The following is an 18,931-nucleotide window of genomic DNA, read 5'->3' on the forward strand; positions in this document are numbered from 1 at the left end:
TTATTATTACTTTACTTCAAGGAGGCCTTTTCTGACAATTCCTTACCCCACTCTAGATGTAGAACCACCCTCAGTTCTCATGACAACTTAGACATCTCTCCTTTATAGATTTTGTCATAATTTTGATTAGACCGTTATCTGTATAATAATGTGTTTAACAACTGCCTTCCTGCTTCCCCTGTCCCCAACTAAACAATAAGTTCCATGAAAGGATCACTTGTGCCCAGCACAATGCTGGACCCATAGAAAGTGTTTAATAAACATTTTTTAAATGAATAAACCTCCATATTTCACAATGTTGAAACTGAGGTGTAAAAATAATATATTTTTAAACTTAAACACAGAATTATCGTACGATCTAGCAAGTCCACTCCTAGTATATATATCCAAAAGAATTAAAAACAGGTGTTCAATTAAAAAATTGCATACAAATGTTCATATAATACAAATGTTTCCACAAAGGCAGAAATAACCCAAATATCCAAGAACTGATGAATGGAAAAACAAAATATGAAATAGCCCTATAATGGAATATTATTTAGCCGTAAAAAGAATCAAGTATCCATACAGGCTACAACATGCATGAACCCTGAAAACATCATGAGAGGTGATAGAAGCCAGAAACAAAAGATCTCACACTGTATGACTGATTTTAAATAAAATGCCCAGAAGAAGCAAATTCACATAGACAGAAAACAGATGAGTGGTTGTCAGGGCCTATGCGGAGGTGGGAATGGGGAATGACTATTTAATGGATATGAAATTTCCTTTGTGGACGGAGAAAATTGTTCTGGAATTAAGAGAGTGGTGATGGTTACACATTATGAATGTACTAAAAGCTACTGAATTGTATACTTTAAATAGTTAAAATGTAAATATTATGTGAAATTTACATCAATTTAAAAAAGTTAAGGAAAGAGCCAGACCCAAAGTCCAATGCCTTGATTCCCAAACACATCTTATACTTACTTCTATTACCCATTAATACTTCTCCGATGTGACAAACCCTAATGATTTCTTACAGCTGACTCTAGCCTGAGTAGCTGTCTAAGCCTTGCTTGGCCCACCAGGACTGGCAATAACAGGTCAGCCATGGTTCTGTGGTCAAGGTTATTAGGTTTTAGGCAGTAAGCCACAGTTTATCTGGTGATAGGAAAGAAAAAAAAAGTGACCTCCCATCCTTGAGAATAAGCATTCAAAAAAAGGCTAATGTCATCCTAGCCATTATTAATAAGCTAATTCTCTTGCAGAGACTCGATGCCATCATTTTATGTTGAAAATAATTATTATGCCAACTCTCATAGGGAAGGCAGCTCTCTATAAATGTGGACAGAATGACTTCAATTAATGCCTACTACACACTCTGAGCACAGTGTCAGATGCATTCAACCAATCTTGTATTTTGGGATAATTCTCCATTTTTACAAATGAGGTAACTGGAGAGCTATAATTTAAAACCAAGTGATTTTAAATATAAGGATTTTAAAATTTTTATTGAATGTATTAGGGTGACATTGGTTAATAAAATTATAAAGGTTTCAGGTGTACAATTCTATAATACATTATCTGTATATTGTATTGTGTTCACCACCACAAGTCAAGCCTCCTTATGGATTTTTTTTTTAAGTGTGCCAGGTGCTAAACCGTGCTTTCTGCTCATACAGCACCTTGAATAAATCAACATTATACTTCAAATAAGGAATAGAGATAAAATATTTTTCTTTAAAAAGCTCCCCCCCCGACATACCAATTATAAACAAGCATAAAGAAGGAAATAAAAATTACCTATAACTCTATCATTCAGGAAGAATAACACTACTCAACATTTTTATGAATCTGGAAATTCTCTCTTTTTTTGTAAATGTATGGTATTTAAATCTTTGTTCAAATTTCTGGTCATTAAAAATAAATACAGCCTTTAGCGCCTCACTGCATCTGAGAGAGCAAGATGGGTCACCAGCAGCTCTACTGGAGCCATCTGAGAAAATTCAGCCAGGGTTCTTGGTCTTGCCGTGTCTGCTCAAACCTGTAAGGTGTAATCCGGAAATACAGCCTCAATGTGTGCTGCCAATATTTCTATCAGTACACCAAAGACACAGGCTTCTTTAAGTTGGACTAAGTAAACTTCCTTGAATGGGTCATTCAAGACATCTATCTTGCCACAGAAATAATGCTAGCTCTTTGAGCATTTAAAAACAAAAAACAAAAAAACCCTTCAATTAAAAATAATAATATTCAAAATTGAACTGGAGGCATGGAAACAAGGAGCAGACTAACAGTTACCAGGGGGGAGAGGGAGAGGGAGCGAAGCGGGTAAGTAGGGAAGGGTCTAGTCAAGAACTAGTATAAATAATCCATGGACATGGACAACGGGGTGGGGATTGACTGTGGGAGAAGGGGTGGGCTGGGTGGTAGGGGAGCAATGGGGGAAAAAGTGGGACAAATGTAATAGAAAAACAATTTTAAAAAAAATATATATATATACTATGATCTGAATTCATCTAATCATAATCAAAGTTAAAAATGATTTTAGTCATATCTTTCTCTGATACCCAATTATCTAACTCTGACTCTACCTACCATCATCGTCTCTCACAAGGAGCCTCCCAATCTCCCTGTTTCTACTTATATCAATAGCATCCTTTAAATACCAGCAGCCAGAGCAACCCTCACTGACCATGTCACTCCTCTGTTCAAAATCCTCTCATGGCTCTATCTCAGAATAAAAGCCAAAAAATCTAAAAATGACCTATATGGCCCTACATAATAAGCTTCATGAATCCTTTCCACACCCTTCTCTGCGTCTCTTCAATCTATAAGTTTACATTTATAGTTCAAAACATTTTTTAAAGTTTAAACTAACAATTATCAGTAATTTACTCCTGTCTACTACCTACTTTGTCTTATACTAAAATTTGACAAATCATTTCGTTTTTCATTTCAATGAGACTAGGAAATTATTTCAGTATAAACTTGAGCCCTAATCCTTTAAGCATGTATTTTAAAATAGTCTTCTATAGCTTTTGTGAATTTCTTACCTAGAATACTAAAGTAGTGCTTTTCTCTTTCAACATGGAGAAAGGATTGGGGCATACAATTTACTACACTATGAGACACAGAACTCTAAAGTCATGTTATTGAAGCATTCTCACAAAATCTCAGTGGACTGCCTTAAAAATAAATACAGCCTTGAGGTAAGCAAAAATTTCTTAAGTAGCAATAATCATAAATGGGCAAAACTGATAAATTAGATGCCATTTAAATGAAAACTTTTATTCATCAAAAACCTTTTAGCCCTGGATGGTGTGTCTCAGTGGATTGAAGGTCGGCCTGAAAACCAAAGGGTCGCCAATTCAATTCTCAGTCAGGGCACATGCCTGGCTTGTGAGCCAGGTACCCAGTTGGACGTGTGTGAGAGGTAACCACACATTGATGTTTCTCTCCCTCTCTCTTTCCCTCCCTTCCCTTCTCTCTAAAAATAAATAAATAAAATCTTAAAAATAAAAACAGAGCTTAAATAAAAAACCTTTGAGAAAAGGAATCACCCACTGGGGAAAACAGTTGTTATGCATATATCTAACAAAAGAGTATTTAAAGAATTCTTGCAAAGTTACTTAAACTGATAAAACAACAAAATTTTAAGAATAGACAAGCATCTTGAACAAGCACTTCATAAAAAGTAATATCCAAATGGCTAATGGAAAGGTGTTTGACATAATTATCCATCAAGGATGTGTAAATTAAATCCACAAAGAGCTATTCCTACACATCCATCAGAAAGGCTAAAATTAAAAAGAAAATAGTGATACAGGTGTGGGCAAGGACTAGAGAGAGCAGTCATACATAACTGGGAGAGGTGAAGATACAATTACTTTGGAAAGCCATTTGGCTGTATCTAATAAATCTAAAAATCTTACTTATGCGTATGTACTCCAAAGAAATCAGTGCATATCCATCTAAAGACACACATAGGAATATTCTTTGGCTCCTTTTTCACAGGAGCCAAAACCAAACAAATTTAAAAAAAAAAAAAACTCCAAATTTCTATTATCAGGCGAATGAAATAACTAAATAACAACAAAAAATAAGCCTAAAAACATATGGAGATATTTGGCAACATGCACATATCTCAAGACATCAGTTAACTATCTGAAGCAGATACTCATAAAAAGAAATACATGCTATCTGATTCCACTTAAATGATATTCAAGAACCAGAAAAACTGACAGTGGCAGAGGTCAGGGTAGGTAGCAGAGTTGAGATGGATACTGCGTGGGAAGGGACACAGAATGAGCATTCTGGGTACTGAAAAGTTTTATACCTTATACTCTGGATGGTTAGTAAAACATACATGCAAAGTAAAAAATCAACAAATAGCAAATTGAGCCCATTATAATTTTAAAAGAATGATGTTTTTCCATTGTAAAAGATGAGATGCTCTACCATACTGTGATTAACACGCATATTGAAGTTTAGTTTGTCTCTTGCCTCAGATGGTTGGTACAAACCATATATCTTCATGTAAGGGTCTAGGCAGCTTCACAACCCTTTTCATGATTTTTAGGATACCAACAGAATGTTAAAAATAATTATTTGACTTGGATTTTTGGAATATCCTTCTTGGAGTAGCAGGCTTAAAACTCCTCACTAGATCCATTCAATTACTTGATTTTATGAAATATTTACATAGTAGTATTATAAAAGTACTAGCTTATAATTTTTTGAATAGACCTACTGACAAAACATGAAAGAAACTGTTCCAGAATTAAAACAATATATTGGGTTGGCCAAAAAGTCTGTTTATTATCTGTTACTTAGGAATAAAAAATCAAATCCACTGACTCACTAATCTTAAGAATTTGAGTCTAACAAGCATTGAGAGTGAACAAAGACTTGCAGCGGTGTTTCTAAGGTTAGAGCCATGCATTCTAAATGAAAGTAAACACAGGATTCAACAAACATATATAGTGTACCTGGGGTCTTACTGTTTATAGCCTAAGAAAGAATACAGACAAGACTACAGGAAATCACAAAAATATATTGTAAGGGAATTATGGGTGAGCTAAGGAACACATAGTATGTTTGCCCAAACCAAAATGAAAATCTAAATTTAGACCCGAAGAACGAGTAGGTTAAGATAACTTAAAAATAAAAGAGAGGACTGCATGTAAGAAAGTCAGACCCTGGCTGCTGTGGCTCAGTGGATTGAGCGTCAGCCTGCGAGCCAAGTGTCGCTGGTTTGATTCCCAATCAGGGCACATAACTAGGTTGCACGTCCGGTCCCGAGTTGGGGGCGCGAGTGAGAGGCAACCACACAGTGATGTTTCTCTCCCTCTCTTTCTCCTTTCCCCTCTCTAAATATAAACAAACAAACAAATAAATAATTAAAAAAGAAAATCAGGAGACAGTAGAGAAAAGTAAACAAAATCAAACCAAATGCGAATGAAATGGAAAGTACTTTCAATCAACCACGTTCTACATGCCTATAATAGAGAGCATGAGAAATGGTGAGGCAAAAGATGAAACTACACAGGTGAGCAATATAAAACAATGGAAGTCATTTCTGGAAGGTGATAAACGTGGATATAAGGAAATCACTTGGGGCCACTTGCAGATTCCCATCTAAAAGATAATATGGTCTGCATCACATTAATGGCAGAAGGAACAAAGAAATGGATAGGTTTAAGGGTAATTAAGATGTGGAATTACAGAATTTGGTGCAAGGATGACTCTAGGAAATGCAAGAAAAAAAAATGAATCAGGGATATCATCAAGGTTTCCAATTTAGGCAAGTCTTTAACACTCAGTGGTTCCCTGGCCAGTAGCTCAGTGGTTTAGACATCATCCCACAAAGCAAAAGGCCGCCGGTTCGATTTCCAGTCAGGGAAACATGCCTGGGTTACCGGCCAGGTCCCCAGATGGGGGCGTGCAAAAGGCAACTGATTGAAGTATCTATCTCTCACATCGATGTTACTTTCCCTCTCTTCCTCCCTCCCTTCCCCTCTCCTTAAAAATAAATAAAATCTTTTTAAAAAAACCTTTATAAAAAATGAAACACTCAGTAGTGCCATTCTTGGATACTGAAAAGCAAGAAGAATGATTTTGGTGGTGGTGAAAATAGTAGGAGAGTGAGCCAAATAAAATAAAGCCTGAGGAATATACAAACAAAGATGCCTAAAAGGCAGAGAGCTATATGGATCCCAAGTTCAAAAGAGTTGATCTAGAGATATAAATTTGGAAATTTCCAACATATGCCTAGGAATAGTGTGTTCTGTGAGAAGAAATAGAGTTGACCAGAACCCTGAGAAACAATATTTTAGGAAGAGACAGAAAAAGATGATTTTGCAAAGATCTACTCTATTAGTATATACCTGGAATAGGCCTGGGGTAGGTGGGCTTAGGGGTAGGTGGCTGGGATGAAGGGGATTTTACTGTTAATGAATAGATCATAGAAATTAAAGGCTATGGCAATGGTTCTCCAATTTAAGTATGCATCAGAAATACACTAGGAGAGATTAATGGGCCCCATCCCAGAACTTCTGATTTAGTTAAGTTTGGGGTTAGTCCTGAGAGTGTGGATTCTTTCTTTCTTTCTTTTTTTGGTGAGGTCAGTGGGCGGGGATGGGGTGGAGAGAGAGAATTGTAGCCAATGGAGGGCCATGCACATGAGAGATACAGACACAATTTGGAAATAACTTGCATCTCACATCCCCTGCTTGCAGGTAGGCACCGAGGAGGGAGGGCAGGGTTGCCATAAAAAGGAGAGGATGAGGACCTGGGGAAACTTTAGATGAACAAGGCCTAGAATCGTGAAGGGGACCTGTGATTTGGGTACTTGCCTGCTCACTAAGCATTCTTGTCAGTTTGCAGGATTCTTGGGTCTTTTGGGCATGACACAAATTGAGTGAGGGAAGGAGAAAAGTCCCCTGGATCACTGGCAGGTCAGTGCAAGGGTGCACCTGCCTCAGGTCCCTCCGCTGGGATGGGGGTAGGAGTGTGGATAACACCAAAGCTCATCTCAGGGCTCCACAGCAGCCTCACCCCAGAGAATGCGCATTCTTAACAAGTTCCTAGGTAATGCTGATGCTGTTGGTAACAGGACTCTATTTTGAGAACTAGCCGGCCTTTGTATAACAAAGGGATATAGATTAGAAAATCTCTTCGATTTAAAAAATCTCACCTTCTTTGAGGTGCTGAACAAAAATTATTTGGTTGAATCAACTAATCAATATTTAACATGCAGAATCTACCATAAATACTTACATAACTGTGTTGTCATCCACTAAGATATCACAACCATGAGCAGGACACGAAATAGTCTGAAAAAGATTGAAATTTAAACTGTCTTCATTCAACAAATATTTACTGAATGCTTACCATCGCCAGGCACTTTGCTAGGTTCTGAAGACACCTCAACATTTACAAGATTTTAATTGTCCCCTTTCTATTAAAGGAAATGTATGTGCATGAATGTGTTTTATCACCATAAGGTAACTAAAACTGCTGACCTGAATTGGTTTTTCAATATAAAACTTGAAAAGCAAAAGCAAGAGATCTAAAAAAATTACCCAACAAGTTTGGCCTCATATACACAAATGTTAATGCCCACTGAGAAAACATTACCCAACTTGGATTCTTTGACTGGAATGCCACATTATGAATATGAAAAAACACTCAACTTCCTTTTAGTTGTTTTAATCTAGAAAGGAGTTCTCATGCAATTCATAATGTAGAATGCTTCACCTATTTAACATTTGTACAAGAGTCTAAACACTGAAGGAAGTGCAACAAAAATTAAAATTTAAAAATGACATCTTTACCTGTCCCATGCCTTCCTCCATTATCTTGGTAGTTAAATATTCACTCCAACACTGCATACAAAACTTATGTCCACATTCAAGGCCAGTGAAATACTGCAACAAAAATAATACATGGACTTTTAAAAGATATTATAAGAAAAAACAATGTATTACATAGTGACTTAAAATAAGTCACTGTTAGGTCACATTTGTCATAATGGCTAAAACGTCAATTTCACAAGACTTAGTCTCCTAAAACGAACTTCCAGGTGGTGAATTGAGACAAGCACATACACTGAACACAAAACAATGAGAAATGTATCCATAGCACACATTTATAAATTAAAATTTCTAGGAAAAACAGACAAGTTTGTATTCAATATAAGAATATTTATGCACCAATAAACATATAAAGATGCTCAATATCCTTAGCCGCCAGTGGAAGTGTAAAGGAAAACCACAATGAGATGCCACTTCATATCTACTAGGACAGCTATAATCAAAAAGACAGATAATAATAAATGTTAACAAGCATGTGGAAAAATTGGATACACCATACACTGCGGTGGGAATGTAAAATGGTGCAGGAACTTTGGAAAAACGCTTCAGCAGTTTCTCAGCTTGAACAGAGTTCCCATATGACAAGCAACTCAACTCCTGAATACATAACCGAAAGAAATGACATATCCACACACAAAAACCCGTACACAAATTTTCATTGCAACATTATCCATAATAGCCCTAAAGTGGAAACAACCCAAATGTCCATCAACTGACAGATAAACAAAATGTGGAATATCTACAGAATGAAATATTATTCAGTCATAAAAAGAAATAAAATATCGATCCATACTATATAACATAAATAAACTTTGAAAACATGGTGGTAAGTGAAAGAATCCAATCACAAAATAACACATACTGTTTGATTCCATTTATATGAAAGGTACAGAATGGGCATATTCACAGAGGAAAAAAAAGCTCAGTGGTTTCCTAGGACAAGGATATAGGGGAAAAAATGGGACGTGACTGTAAAAGAATACATGGCTTCTGTTGGGTGTTATGAAAATGTTCTAAAATTAACTGTGGCAACAGCTGTATAACTGTGACTATACTTTAAATAGGTAAATTGTATATGTTCATTATCTCAATAAAGCTATTAAAAAAACATGGCACTCTGGCCAGTGTGGCTCAGTTGGTTGAAGTGTTGTCCCCTAAACCAAAAGATTGCAAGTTCAATCCCAGGCCAGGAGCCTAATGGAGGCAACCAGTGTTTCTCTCACATCGATGTTTCTTTCTCTCTCTCTCCACAACCCTCCTCTCTCTCTCAAAGGAATGAAAAAAATGTTCTCAGGTGAGGAAAATAAATACATACATACATGCTATACAAATAAAGAACTTAATGTAGCCGCATGGAATATAAGCTAACTTAGAAAATAAATAAGATATAACAGAAACTAAAAGATTGATTCAGATAGCTAAGAAAAACAGTAACATTTTGGCATAATATTATATGATTTTAAATATTATTTGAAGGATGGCTAAATTAAGTATACTATATCCTGTAATGGGATATGAAACAAGTACTTTAATATTAGAGTCTAGAGGACTGTATTTTAAAAACACAAATAATAGCTACCATATTTTAGTTTAGGAATATTTTATAATACTTACTACTAAATTATTTTTAAATAGTAATATAGGTTCCTGGTTAAAAACAATTATTTAAGAGTATGAAGTTATTTTCAAAAATAAATCTCCCTTGTCCCCATCCTTGTCCTTTCCTTCTCTACCCAGAAGTAACCGCTATTTCCAATATCTTACACATTCTTCCAGAGATATTCTAATGTACACAGGTACACACAGTAGGAGTACCACACACTCTATTCTGCATCTTCATCTTAAGTTTTCAAAAAAATTATTATTATTTAATAGATTTAATGGACAGACTATTTTTTGCCTACTATGCTACTGCACTGACTATACATCTATGAGACCATATGACTCTATCTTAAGACAAATTTAAACAAATAAAATAACAGGTATACATTTACAATTTGATAATTATCAGGTTTCAAAGATGTTGCAGCACTTGATAATGTTTAAGACAACTTGGTTTCTCACACTCATATAACATAGTATACTATCTAACTCCTTAATCTTTGCCAATGGAACAGATGAAAATGAATAAACTTTATGGGATGAAGCTATGGGGGAAAATGTGGAACAACTGTAATAGAAAAACAAACAAAAATTTTAGTGGGGAAAAATAAAAGCAAATAAATTAAATAAATGAGCCAGCAAACCTCCCCCACAAAAAAAACTTCACATGTAGGAAGTGAACAAAACAAAGTGTAAAGTACAGAAATGCAATTTTAGTCAATATTAGAAGGACAAGGATTTTCCTTCACACTGTATATTTTTCTCCCTACATTTTTCTCCCTACCTGATCCCTCCAGAATTTGGCATTCTGAAGAAGTAATGACATAAGGTTCTTTGCATAAAACTAATAAGACCAGTTGTTAATAGACTTTGACTGGAATGTCATGCCTAAAGGAAGCATGCTTGGGCTCTGGTTGTTACCAAAAAGCCCTGAGGAACTGGGATTGACTTTCGAAGGTAATAAAAGCCCACAAGAAAAAAGGCCTGGGACCTTGGTTGGTTGTGCAGTTCATGGCAATCTTTCTAGGGAAGGAACAAAGGTTGCTTTCCTGAAAGATGGCTAGAAGGGATCTGAGGGTACAATAGAAAACCTGAAAAACTTGGAAAAAGCATGAGTTTTACAGGCAAGGCTGAATGGCAGGTGTGTGGCTCAGCTTCTGTGCCCTGAAGGGCAGACTGAAGGTCACCCTAAAAGTTCCTTGTGTAAGTTCCAGCAAAGCAGACTTAAAGATCACTCCCCGCTCTTGTTGTGTTTATGCGAACGAACAGGATAAATTAAAACTGGACTTAATGCAGTCCCTTTAATGACAAGGGTAATCTTAAGGAGAAAAATCGTGATTCAAGGAAAATCACAATGTACAGTGGTAGACTATAAACTAGTGCAGCTGTCTTTAAAGTTTAAGTTTTTCATTTGATAGTAAAACTAGGTCTGTGACATCATCACAAGAAGAATGTCAAATGCCTTGCAACTGGATATCTTACCAATAAGACAGTCTCGCAGATTTAGAGACTGGTTTGTGGGTTATGTTGCGTAAATTAACATGTGTGTTGTTTTCATGTGGCATAAGCTTATGATCTCATTACTTGAGTGGCCTCACTTAATCCTGTCTGCATTGCTGCCTCCTGAGACTTAATGGTTTGGCTGAACTAAGTGGTTGGGTTGGTGAAGTATGAGGTGGTCTGTGGGCTTCACTTTAAAACTGGTTTCTCTTCTCTATCCTAATGGCTTGGACAGACAGGGCCCAGAGGTCTGAGAGAGAGGAAAACCTAAAATACTTCCCTCAGCCCAAACTAAGTATAGTGGGCAAAAGGGCTTTGGACAGGTGTGACGTGCCTTGCATACCTCCCTCCAAAGAAGCCTTTTTTTTTTTTCCCAATGTGGGACATTGAAAAATTAATCCCTGCCTTTTGTCATCTAGTGGTTAAGGTTTTAACTGTTGCCAAATCTGTTGCCCCCCAGAATACAACAAGGATGCCAGCTTGTTTTAAACAAGCATGCCGTTGCCCAGGGACAGCCAACTCACCTGGAGTCTGCAAGATCCTTCCCCATGTGAAAAGGCCACCCCACCTCCACACCCCCACTCTTATTAGGGATTTCTGGACCCAAGGGTAGGTAGGACGACGACCATGTCCAGCTTGAAGCAGCTAGAGGAGCACGAGACCTTCGCCTATTGTCCTTTATAAGATTATGAAGGGTCTTAAGTCTGAGAGGAGGGAATTGTTACAGAGCACGGGTCCCCCCCAAAAAATAAAAAAAAATTTAAAAAGTGAAAAAAGAAAGTAATCAACTTTATTAGTTTTGATACTTTCTTTAATTATGTGTAAGTTTAAACATTAGAGAAGAGATTTAAGGCTATGTTTTTCTGTGCACTCTCTTTACCTATTTGCCCATTTTTCTATGACGTCTTTCTTAAGGAGTTAGTGGGGATTTTTACTTATTTAGAAAACTGGCCATTTATAAGCATGGAAAAGTTATTTTCTTCCAGTTTCAATTTTGAATGTTCACATTCTGCTGCCACACAGAACCTCTTTATTTTGTAGCAAAATGTATTAATTTTAAAAGTTACGGCTACTAAATTAACTCTTGATATAAGGAATTAGGTAGAAATCTAAGTTTCGACCTCAGATGGCTATCGAATTGTTCCAACATCCCATTTACTGAATATTCCACACGGTTTGAAATGCCTTCTCTATAATATGCTAAATTCTCTTAATGCATATTTGACTCTATCCTGTTCCAATGCATTATCTATTCTTGCATTTGATAAGGATAATTCTCCCTCATCCCCATCAATCTATTATTCCTTTCCAATATTTTACTATTATTCCATCTTCCCAAATACTCATCATTCTTTTATTTCCCTTAATATTTCATTTTATTCATAGTTTTCACATTTCTTGCCACATTTATTTCTAGTTCTTTTATTCTTTTCCGTGGCTCTTATAAGTGATATTTTTTATTACATTCCATTTTCTAATTAGCTGTTATTTGAAAGATGCTTATGAAATTTCTCATGTTGCTTATATTAGATGTATTCAGAATACAAAATTCTGTATTATAGTACATCAACTATATAGTACATCAACTATATAAAAAAATGCCTAGAAGTAACTATGGAAGAAAATGTATACAGGTCCTGAGACTGGTTATACAGACTGAAAGAAATGGAAAATATCAATCAAGTTTCAAATATGGTGTTATTTTGACAGACAACATTCTAACTCATTCACAAAACAAGTGATGGTAGTTCTTTCTGCCATTTGTTTTTGTGCCACCACAATGTCCTAGCTGAAGAAGCATAATTGGTAGGTACAAAATAGGGGGAAGTTAATAATAATATAGGAAATGGTAAAGCCAAAGAACATATATGCATGACCCATGGACATGTAAGGGGGGTGGGATTGCAGAAGGGAAGGGGGATACTGGGCGGAGGGAAGCAAAAGGAAAAGAAATTGGGACAATTGTAACAGCATCATTGATAAAATATACTTAAAAAAAAAAAAAAAGAGCATAGACAATGCCAAAAAAAAGAGGCAAACACCAGGTTTATATCAGATTATACTCCAAAGCCATCTTCTGGTTTCTAACTGATAATGAAGCAAGGTTACACTGGTGAATTTGAAATCATTAATGATCAAAGAGCTGGGAAAATTATTGTTGAACTAATGGGCAGATTAAACAAGTGTGTACTGAGCAGCCCTTGATTTGATGTGTAACTCAAAGATCTAGAAAAATTCTAGTCACTTTCATTGTACTGAGAATCTCAGCAGACATCATAGACCCTGAAGAAGCAAGAGAAAAGTACACAAGAGGAAATTCTGGGATTCTTTTTCTACAGACATAACACATACATGCAAATAAAATACCTCAATTGATAAAAAACAAGTGAAGGTATATATTTGAAGAGTATCTGATTTTCAAGACTATAATGAGAAAGGGTATTCTTTACTAAAGAACAACAGTAGAGTAATATAGCAGTAATTTTAAAGTGTTCTACTCATAATTAAAAACATACGCACTTATGTGCTTTTTTTTTTCCTTTCAAACAAGAATCCTTAAGACTGAGAGATTAAAGGTCACAATGTTTACTAAGTGATGACTACAAGCAACATCTCTACCCTTGGGACTTCATACCAGGGCCCATATAAGATCAAAAGATAAAAAGAAAGCTTTTTATCCTTTAAAGACTTCTTTTCAATAACTTTTCTAATTAAATAGATAAGACTAAATAAGATAAAAAAATAAATAAATCACACACACACATCTAAAGATAAAACAAGCTAGCCTGAGTATAAAGACATATTCATTGTGCTCAGGAGTTGTGTCATTATCATGGATATATCTGGGTATCTTCCCGTCTGTTCCATTTCCCTTTCCCTCCTTCTTCTTTGACACACTTGTCCCTTACTAACTTACGGTTACTTATGTGGTTCTCTGGGCCTTTCTCTGACTCAGGGAATCAGGTTATTAAAGTTATCCCTGTTTATTTCATACATAAATATGTCCAAGAATATAGTAAAAATATATGAAATACTGCTTACAACAAAATACACACTCTTAAAGATTTCATTTATCTGTCATTTCATACATAGCAACTAATACTCAACAGCATTAAGAATATTAAGAATTAACTTTCTTCCATCAGAAGCTGACCATATCTCTAAAGTTGAAGCCATTTTGTTTATAGAAACAGCAAATAATCAGAATATCAGTTTCCTTGTCTGTAAAATGGAAAGAGTTTAAAGGAAGACAGGATTGGACTTAGATCACATGTTTTCAGTGTACTTAGGAGAAAAAGAATCAGAAGGTGCTCAGGTTGGGGATGAAAGGTAGATTCCCTCACAATCTTCAACTCTGCCTTAATTGTAACAAATCTTATTCTTAGAAATCACAAATTCTTTACTTCATAAAAATGAGATATTGTAACCCAGCTATCTATTGAATACATTTTCTAGTAGAATGAGGGGTTAGTACTGCTAGATCTTGCTGAATTTATTTATTATAAAGTTGCCTCGGGAGGGAGGGAAAAGAGTGAATCCATCAACTTCAAAGGTGCTCCATTGTCTCAGGTAATTGTTTTGACCACCCAGGATAGTTAACCCCAAGTGTTATATAAACCAAGCTATCAGAAGAATTTAGTAAAAAAACCTGTTTTCATGTGGCACTATGTAAAGTTAAAGTTGCTTTATAGATGGATAAAGGTATTGAAGACATACATTAATAAAATGCAAGTATCACTGTTTGAAGAGAGTAGTGGGAATAGAAACATGAAGAGCTATACAAGTAAAGAAATCACCCATCCAATTAATAAAGCTTCAATGAAGAATCTCAGGTGACATTTCGTTACAAAACTGAAGAGATTAAACGTATCCTTCTATAGTAGTCTAAAAACTATGAGAAAAGAAGTCTTACTTTTATCACGATTATATTTTCATAATGCTGGCAGTTTCCATAACTCTAACTTATTTTCCAAACCACGTTGCTTTTTGCTTTCTTGTCCTACCTACCATTTACATAGCGAAACTTTCTGTAAAAGAGTAACCTGTTTATATTTACGGCTTCCACTTCCTTTCCCACCTTCAAGTCAACGACCCTTCAGCCAATGCAATATGGTTTTATATTTTGACACACTACTAAAAATAACTTTTCAAAATCATTAATAAGCTTCATGTTAATTCCAAATTCACTTTCCAGTTATTTTCATTGAAGCTTTTAGCACTGTTTCCTATTCTTGGAAGTATATTCTTTTCTTTGGCTTTTGTATTGCTTGCTGCCTTTTTCTAACTAACAACAGTGTTGGTGGTATGGTGATGAGCACAGCAGCCTTCCTAAGTACTACACCTTCGGATCTTAGTTCAAATGTCAATCCCTGTCTGAAGTCTTCCCTGATCCAAAATGAGGTTAGGGGATCTCACCACCTTGTTCATTCCCACAGTATCATGCCCTGACAAGGCACTAACCATTCTTTCTAATATGGCATTTTACTTATCTGCCCAACTAACCCGGATATCATGTCAGGGAGTCATTATACCTATATCCTCCCTTGTGTTTATAATACTTAGAATAGACCTGTTGTTTTGAACAAACGAACGAATGAATGAACGAATGAATGGCGGGTTCTCTGTCATCAGTTACAAGTGCAAGCAAAATTTACAATGCAAATCTCTAGTCATGATTTTCAGTTCTAACTGGCTAAGAGTGTTAGACAATAACAAAGGCACTGAGAAAGTTACAAGAGATATTTGTAAGCAGGTAGTTTGGTTTAAACTAAGAAGTAGCTGGCTATAATAGAGTGAAAGGAGAAATGCCAAGAAGTAAGGAAACTTGGTATAAGCTAGGACTAATTGTTTGTGTCTAATTATTACCTCACAGACATTTTTAAACTGTAAACAGAACATAAATGCCAACAGGCAAAAAGAATCTGTTAAAGAAGGATAATAAAATGGTAAAAATAAGAATTTTAAGTATTTTTAATAGAACTAATGGTTTTTTTAATATTCAAACTAGTAGGGTTGTGATTTAAGGAGAGAGAATACATATAATTCTCAGGCCAAAAGATTTGAAAGATAAAACTGAAACCCAAAGAGATTAAATGATTTAGTACCTAAAGTCAAATATCTAGTGTTAGAGCTATGATCAAAACTAGAATTTGGAAATTCAATTCATCGCTTTATCAAGTAAATTATTTTAACACTTGGTTTTTCTATTTTTCTAAGAGCTCTCAATTTTCTTTTAAAACCTCTTTTCTAAATACTTGTACATATGAACAAATTAGTTCCCTTCAAATAAGCCTCTTTAGATACACTATGTGTAAAACTCTATACAATAAATATTAGAAAGAGCTGCTTATCTATTAAAGCAGAAAATATAAACAAGATAGATATAATTACTGGAGAATTAAGTGATTTCTTAAATATTTTCAAATATCTTGAGGTAAATTCCAAGTAACAAAACACATCTATGCCACAAATATTATTTTCCTAAGGTTACTAATAAAGTAAGACCTTCATAGGACGACTATGTTTATTTAAGCTTAAAACTTCTTTACTATACACTCTAAAAGTAAACCATCTAAATTCAACAGATTTTAAGAGGTATATTTTTACTTAAGAAAAACATCAGTTATTTATAGTCCTAGTATCTGCTCCAACTCTATCAACGCTTGCTGTATTTAAGAATCTCCATTAGAATGGATCTGTACAAGTGAAAATCTTTTGTTATGAAAGCTCCCTAGTGAAATAGTATTAAGACATTTTATATGTGTTCTGTATATATATTTTATTTTTTATTGATTGATTTGAGAGAGAGAGTGAGAAAGAGAGAGAGAAATGGAGGGAGGCAGAAGAAAAGGGAAAGGGAGACAGAGAAACATCAATTTGTTGTTCCACTTACTTATGCTCCGATTAGTGTATGTGCTCTGACTAGGGATTGAATCTGCAACCTTGGCTTATCGGGAAAATGCTCTAACCAACGGAGCTACCCAACCAAGGCTGAATATATATTTTAAAAACTTAGTTTTAAATTTTTAATTTGGATGAAAAATAATTCTACTCACTATCTATTACACAATTCTTCCATAGTGGTAAAATAAGCTCAGAAAATATTTAGATGTGCAAATAAATTGCTACTTTAAAAAACAAAGATGGAGAAGGGGGCTAGAACACGGTCTTATTCTTTCTCTTTCTTTCCTTATCTTTAATGTATTAATAGGTTACTGCTTTATACAATCCCAGACTCCCAGTTCTTCCTTTAAGTTATGAAAGGTGATTTACCCTCTGAAATAAGTCAGTGCTAGCCTTAAACTACCAGATACTCACCGAGTTAGGGTAGTTCAAGTAGCAGATCTGACAAGGCATATCCTGTGCTGATGACCTTGTATTCATCTGGCGTGTTCGAGACTTTTTACTTGGATTAATTACATGACACTCAGCAAAGAGCTTCTCCAGGTTTCCATCAAAGTACCTGCATTATTTAAACAGAAAGGATGAGAGCCCAGCAATAGCACACTGTTAGAGCTCTCCAAAAACCTGATTTTCTATAGGGAAAACCAATGAATTGAATTAAAATAAACCAAGATTATAACCTTTTTTGCTTAGAGGAAATGTGCTGTGTGGCTAACAAATTGTCGCAAACAGAGGTATTGAGTTTTTGTTGCTATTTTGATATTCCTTATTTTGCTTTTATCCTGGGAAGTTAAGCTATTAGTATTTTAACAGTACTACAACTAAAACTTAAGCATGAATGTTGTACTCTCTAGCGGTACCTTATCAAGAATAATGCTATTTTATTGTAAAAGACTAGGCTATCTACCTTTTTTACAAATCATTTTATTAATACTCTTAGTTATACCAGTTTAAATGTATTAGCAAGTAAACCACCAAGCACACCTCTCCCCACAAATTTAAAATATGAAATTATTTACAGGACTATTATTTTACAAAACAGACTTACTTTCTAAATATTTTTGAAATACTTTTTAATTTCCTAGAAAAGGGGAGAAAAGAGAAAATAAAAAGTGTATCTTAAAATGTTTCTATATCAAATAGTCTATATATCAGCTTTTTCTAAAAAACGTATCTAACTATACCGAAGTAGTTCACTACTTAAGATATCAAGAAGCATGACATACCAAGTACTACCTACAGAGTTTCAAGTAAACTGCAACTGGCTTGACAGAAGATAGTGGTGAACCCTTAGTACAATATGTCCCATTAAATCAGCCGAGATATGGTCTCTGTTCTCCTTAATATCCTAGTATTCTAAAGGGAATGCAATAGGTTTTAAAAAAAGCCAACAACAACCTTTCAATCTGTGAATCAATATAACCAGCAAAACTATTAATGCGGAAGCTGGTCACACTTTTTAACTTGTAAAAGCTAGGTTTCAATATCTACAATGTTCTTTACAAAGTTCTCAGGTTTTTAAAAAATCAATACTCAAGAGATCTCCAGTATTTTTAGTAAAGATCTTGTTCAAGCTTTGTGTAAAAGTACTTACTGTACCTACAGGGGAAAAAAAAATCATTGAAATGCGAAAACTCTCCTAAGACTAATACATATTTTATAAATACATGCTTTGACTACAGTATGTTTCAATAAAATTATCAAGTTATCAATCAAGATGTCAACATTATAAAAGGGGAATTCATATAAAGTTAAAGTTGTCCCTTATGGTTCAGCTAATCAAAATATATGGAGCTGCGCTGACTGGTGTGGCTCAGTTAGTTGGGCATCATCCCGTCAAGTGAAAACCTACAGTTCAATTCCCAGTCAGCGCATGTGCCTGGGCTGTGGGTTCAGTCCCTGGTTGGGGAAAGGCAACCGATCGTTGTTTCTCACACCGATATTTTTCTTCCTCCCTTTCTCCCTCCCTTCCCCTCTTTCTATAAAAAATGAATAAGCGGGAGAGGGGGTGGGTTGGGTGGGGGAGAGAAATTAGGGGAAAAGGGGACAACTGTAATTGAAAAACC

At 35.3% G+C, this 18,931-nt stretch overlaps 1 protein-coding gene and 1 pseudogene across 1 annotated transcript in view; one reads left to right on the plus strand and one right to left on the minus strand.

Moving 5' to 3' along the window:
* Nucleotides 1-18,931, minus strand: part of ARIH1 (ariadne RBR E3 ubiquitin protein ligase 1) — a 115,373-nt gene that overhangs the window by 24,830 nt on the left and 71,612 nt on the right. Inside the window, exons 3-5 of the mRNA XM_090270055.1 lie at nt 17,280-17,424; nt 7,821-7,913; nt 7,264-7,319 (exon numbers count right to left, since the gene is read on the minus strand). Of these exons, the coding sequence (XP_090126181.1) occupies nt 7,264-7,319; nt 7,821-7,913; nt 17,280-17,424 (294 nt within the window). The remainder of the gene's footprint in view (nt 1-7,263; nt 7,320-7,820; nt 7,914-17,279; nt 17,425-18,931) is intronic.
* Nucleotides 1,949-2,119, plus strand: LOC150015710 (small ribosomal subunit protein uS14 pseudogene; annotated as a pseudogene).

This window comes from Furipterus horrens, unplaced genomic scaffold, assembly GCF_987537825.1.
Source record: "Furipterus horrens unplaced genomic scaffold, mFurHor1.1.pri manual_scaffold_3, whole genome shotgun sequence".
NCBI lineage: Eukaryota > Metazoa > Chordata > Mammalia > Chiroptera > Furipteridae > Furipterus > Furipterus horrens.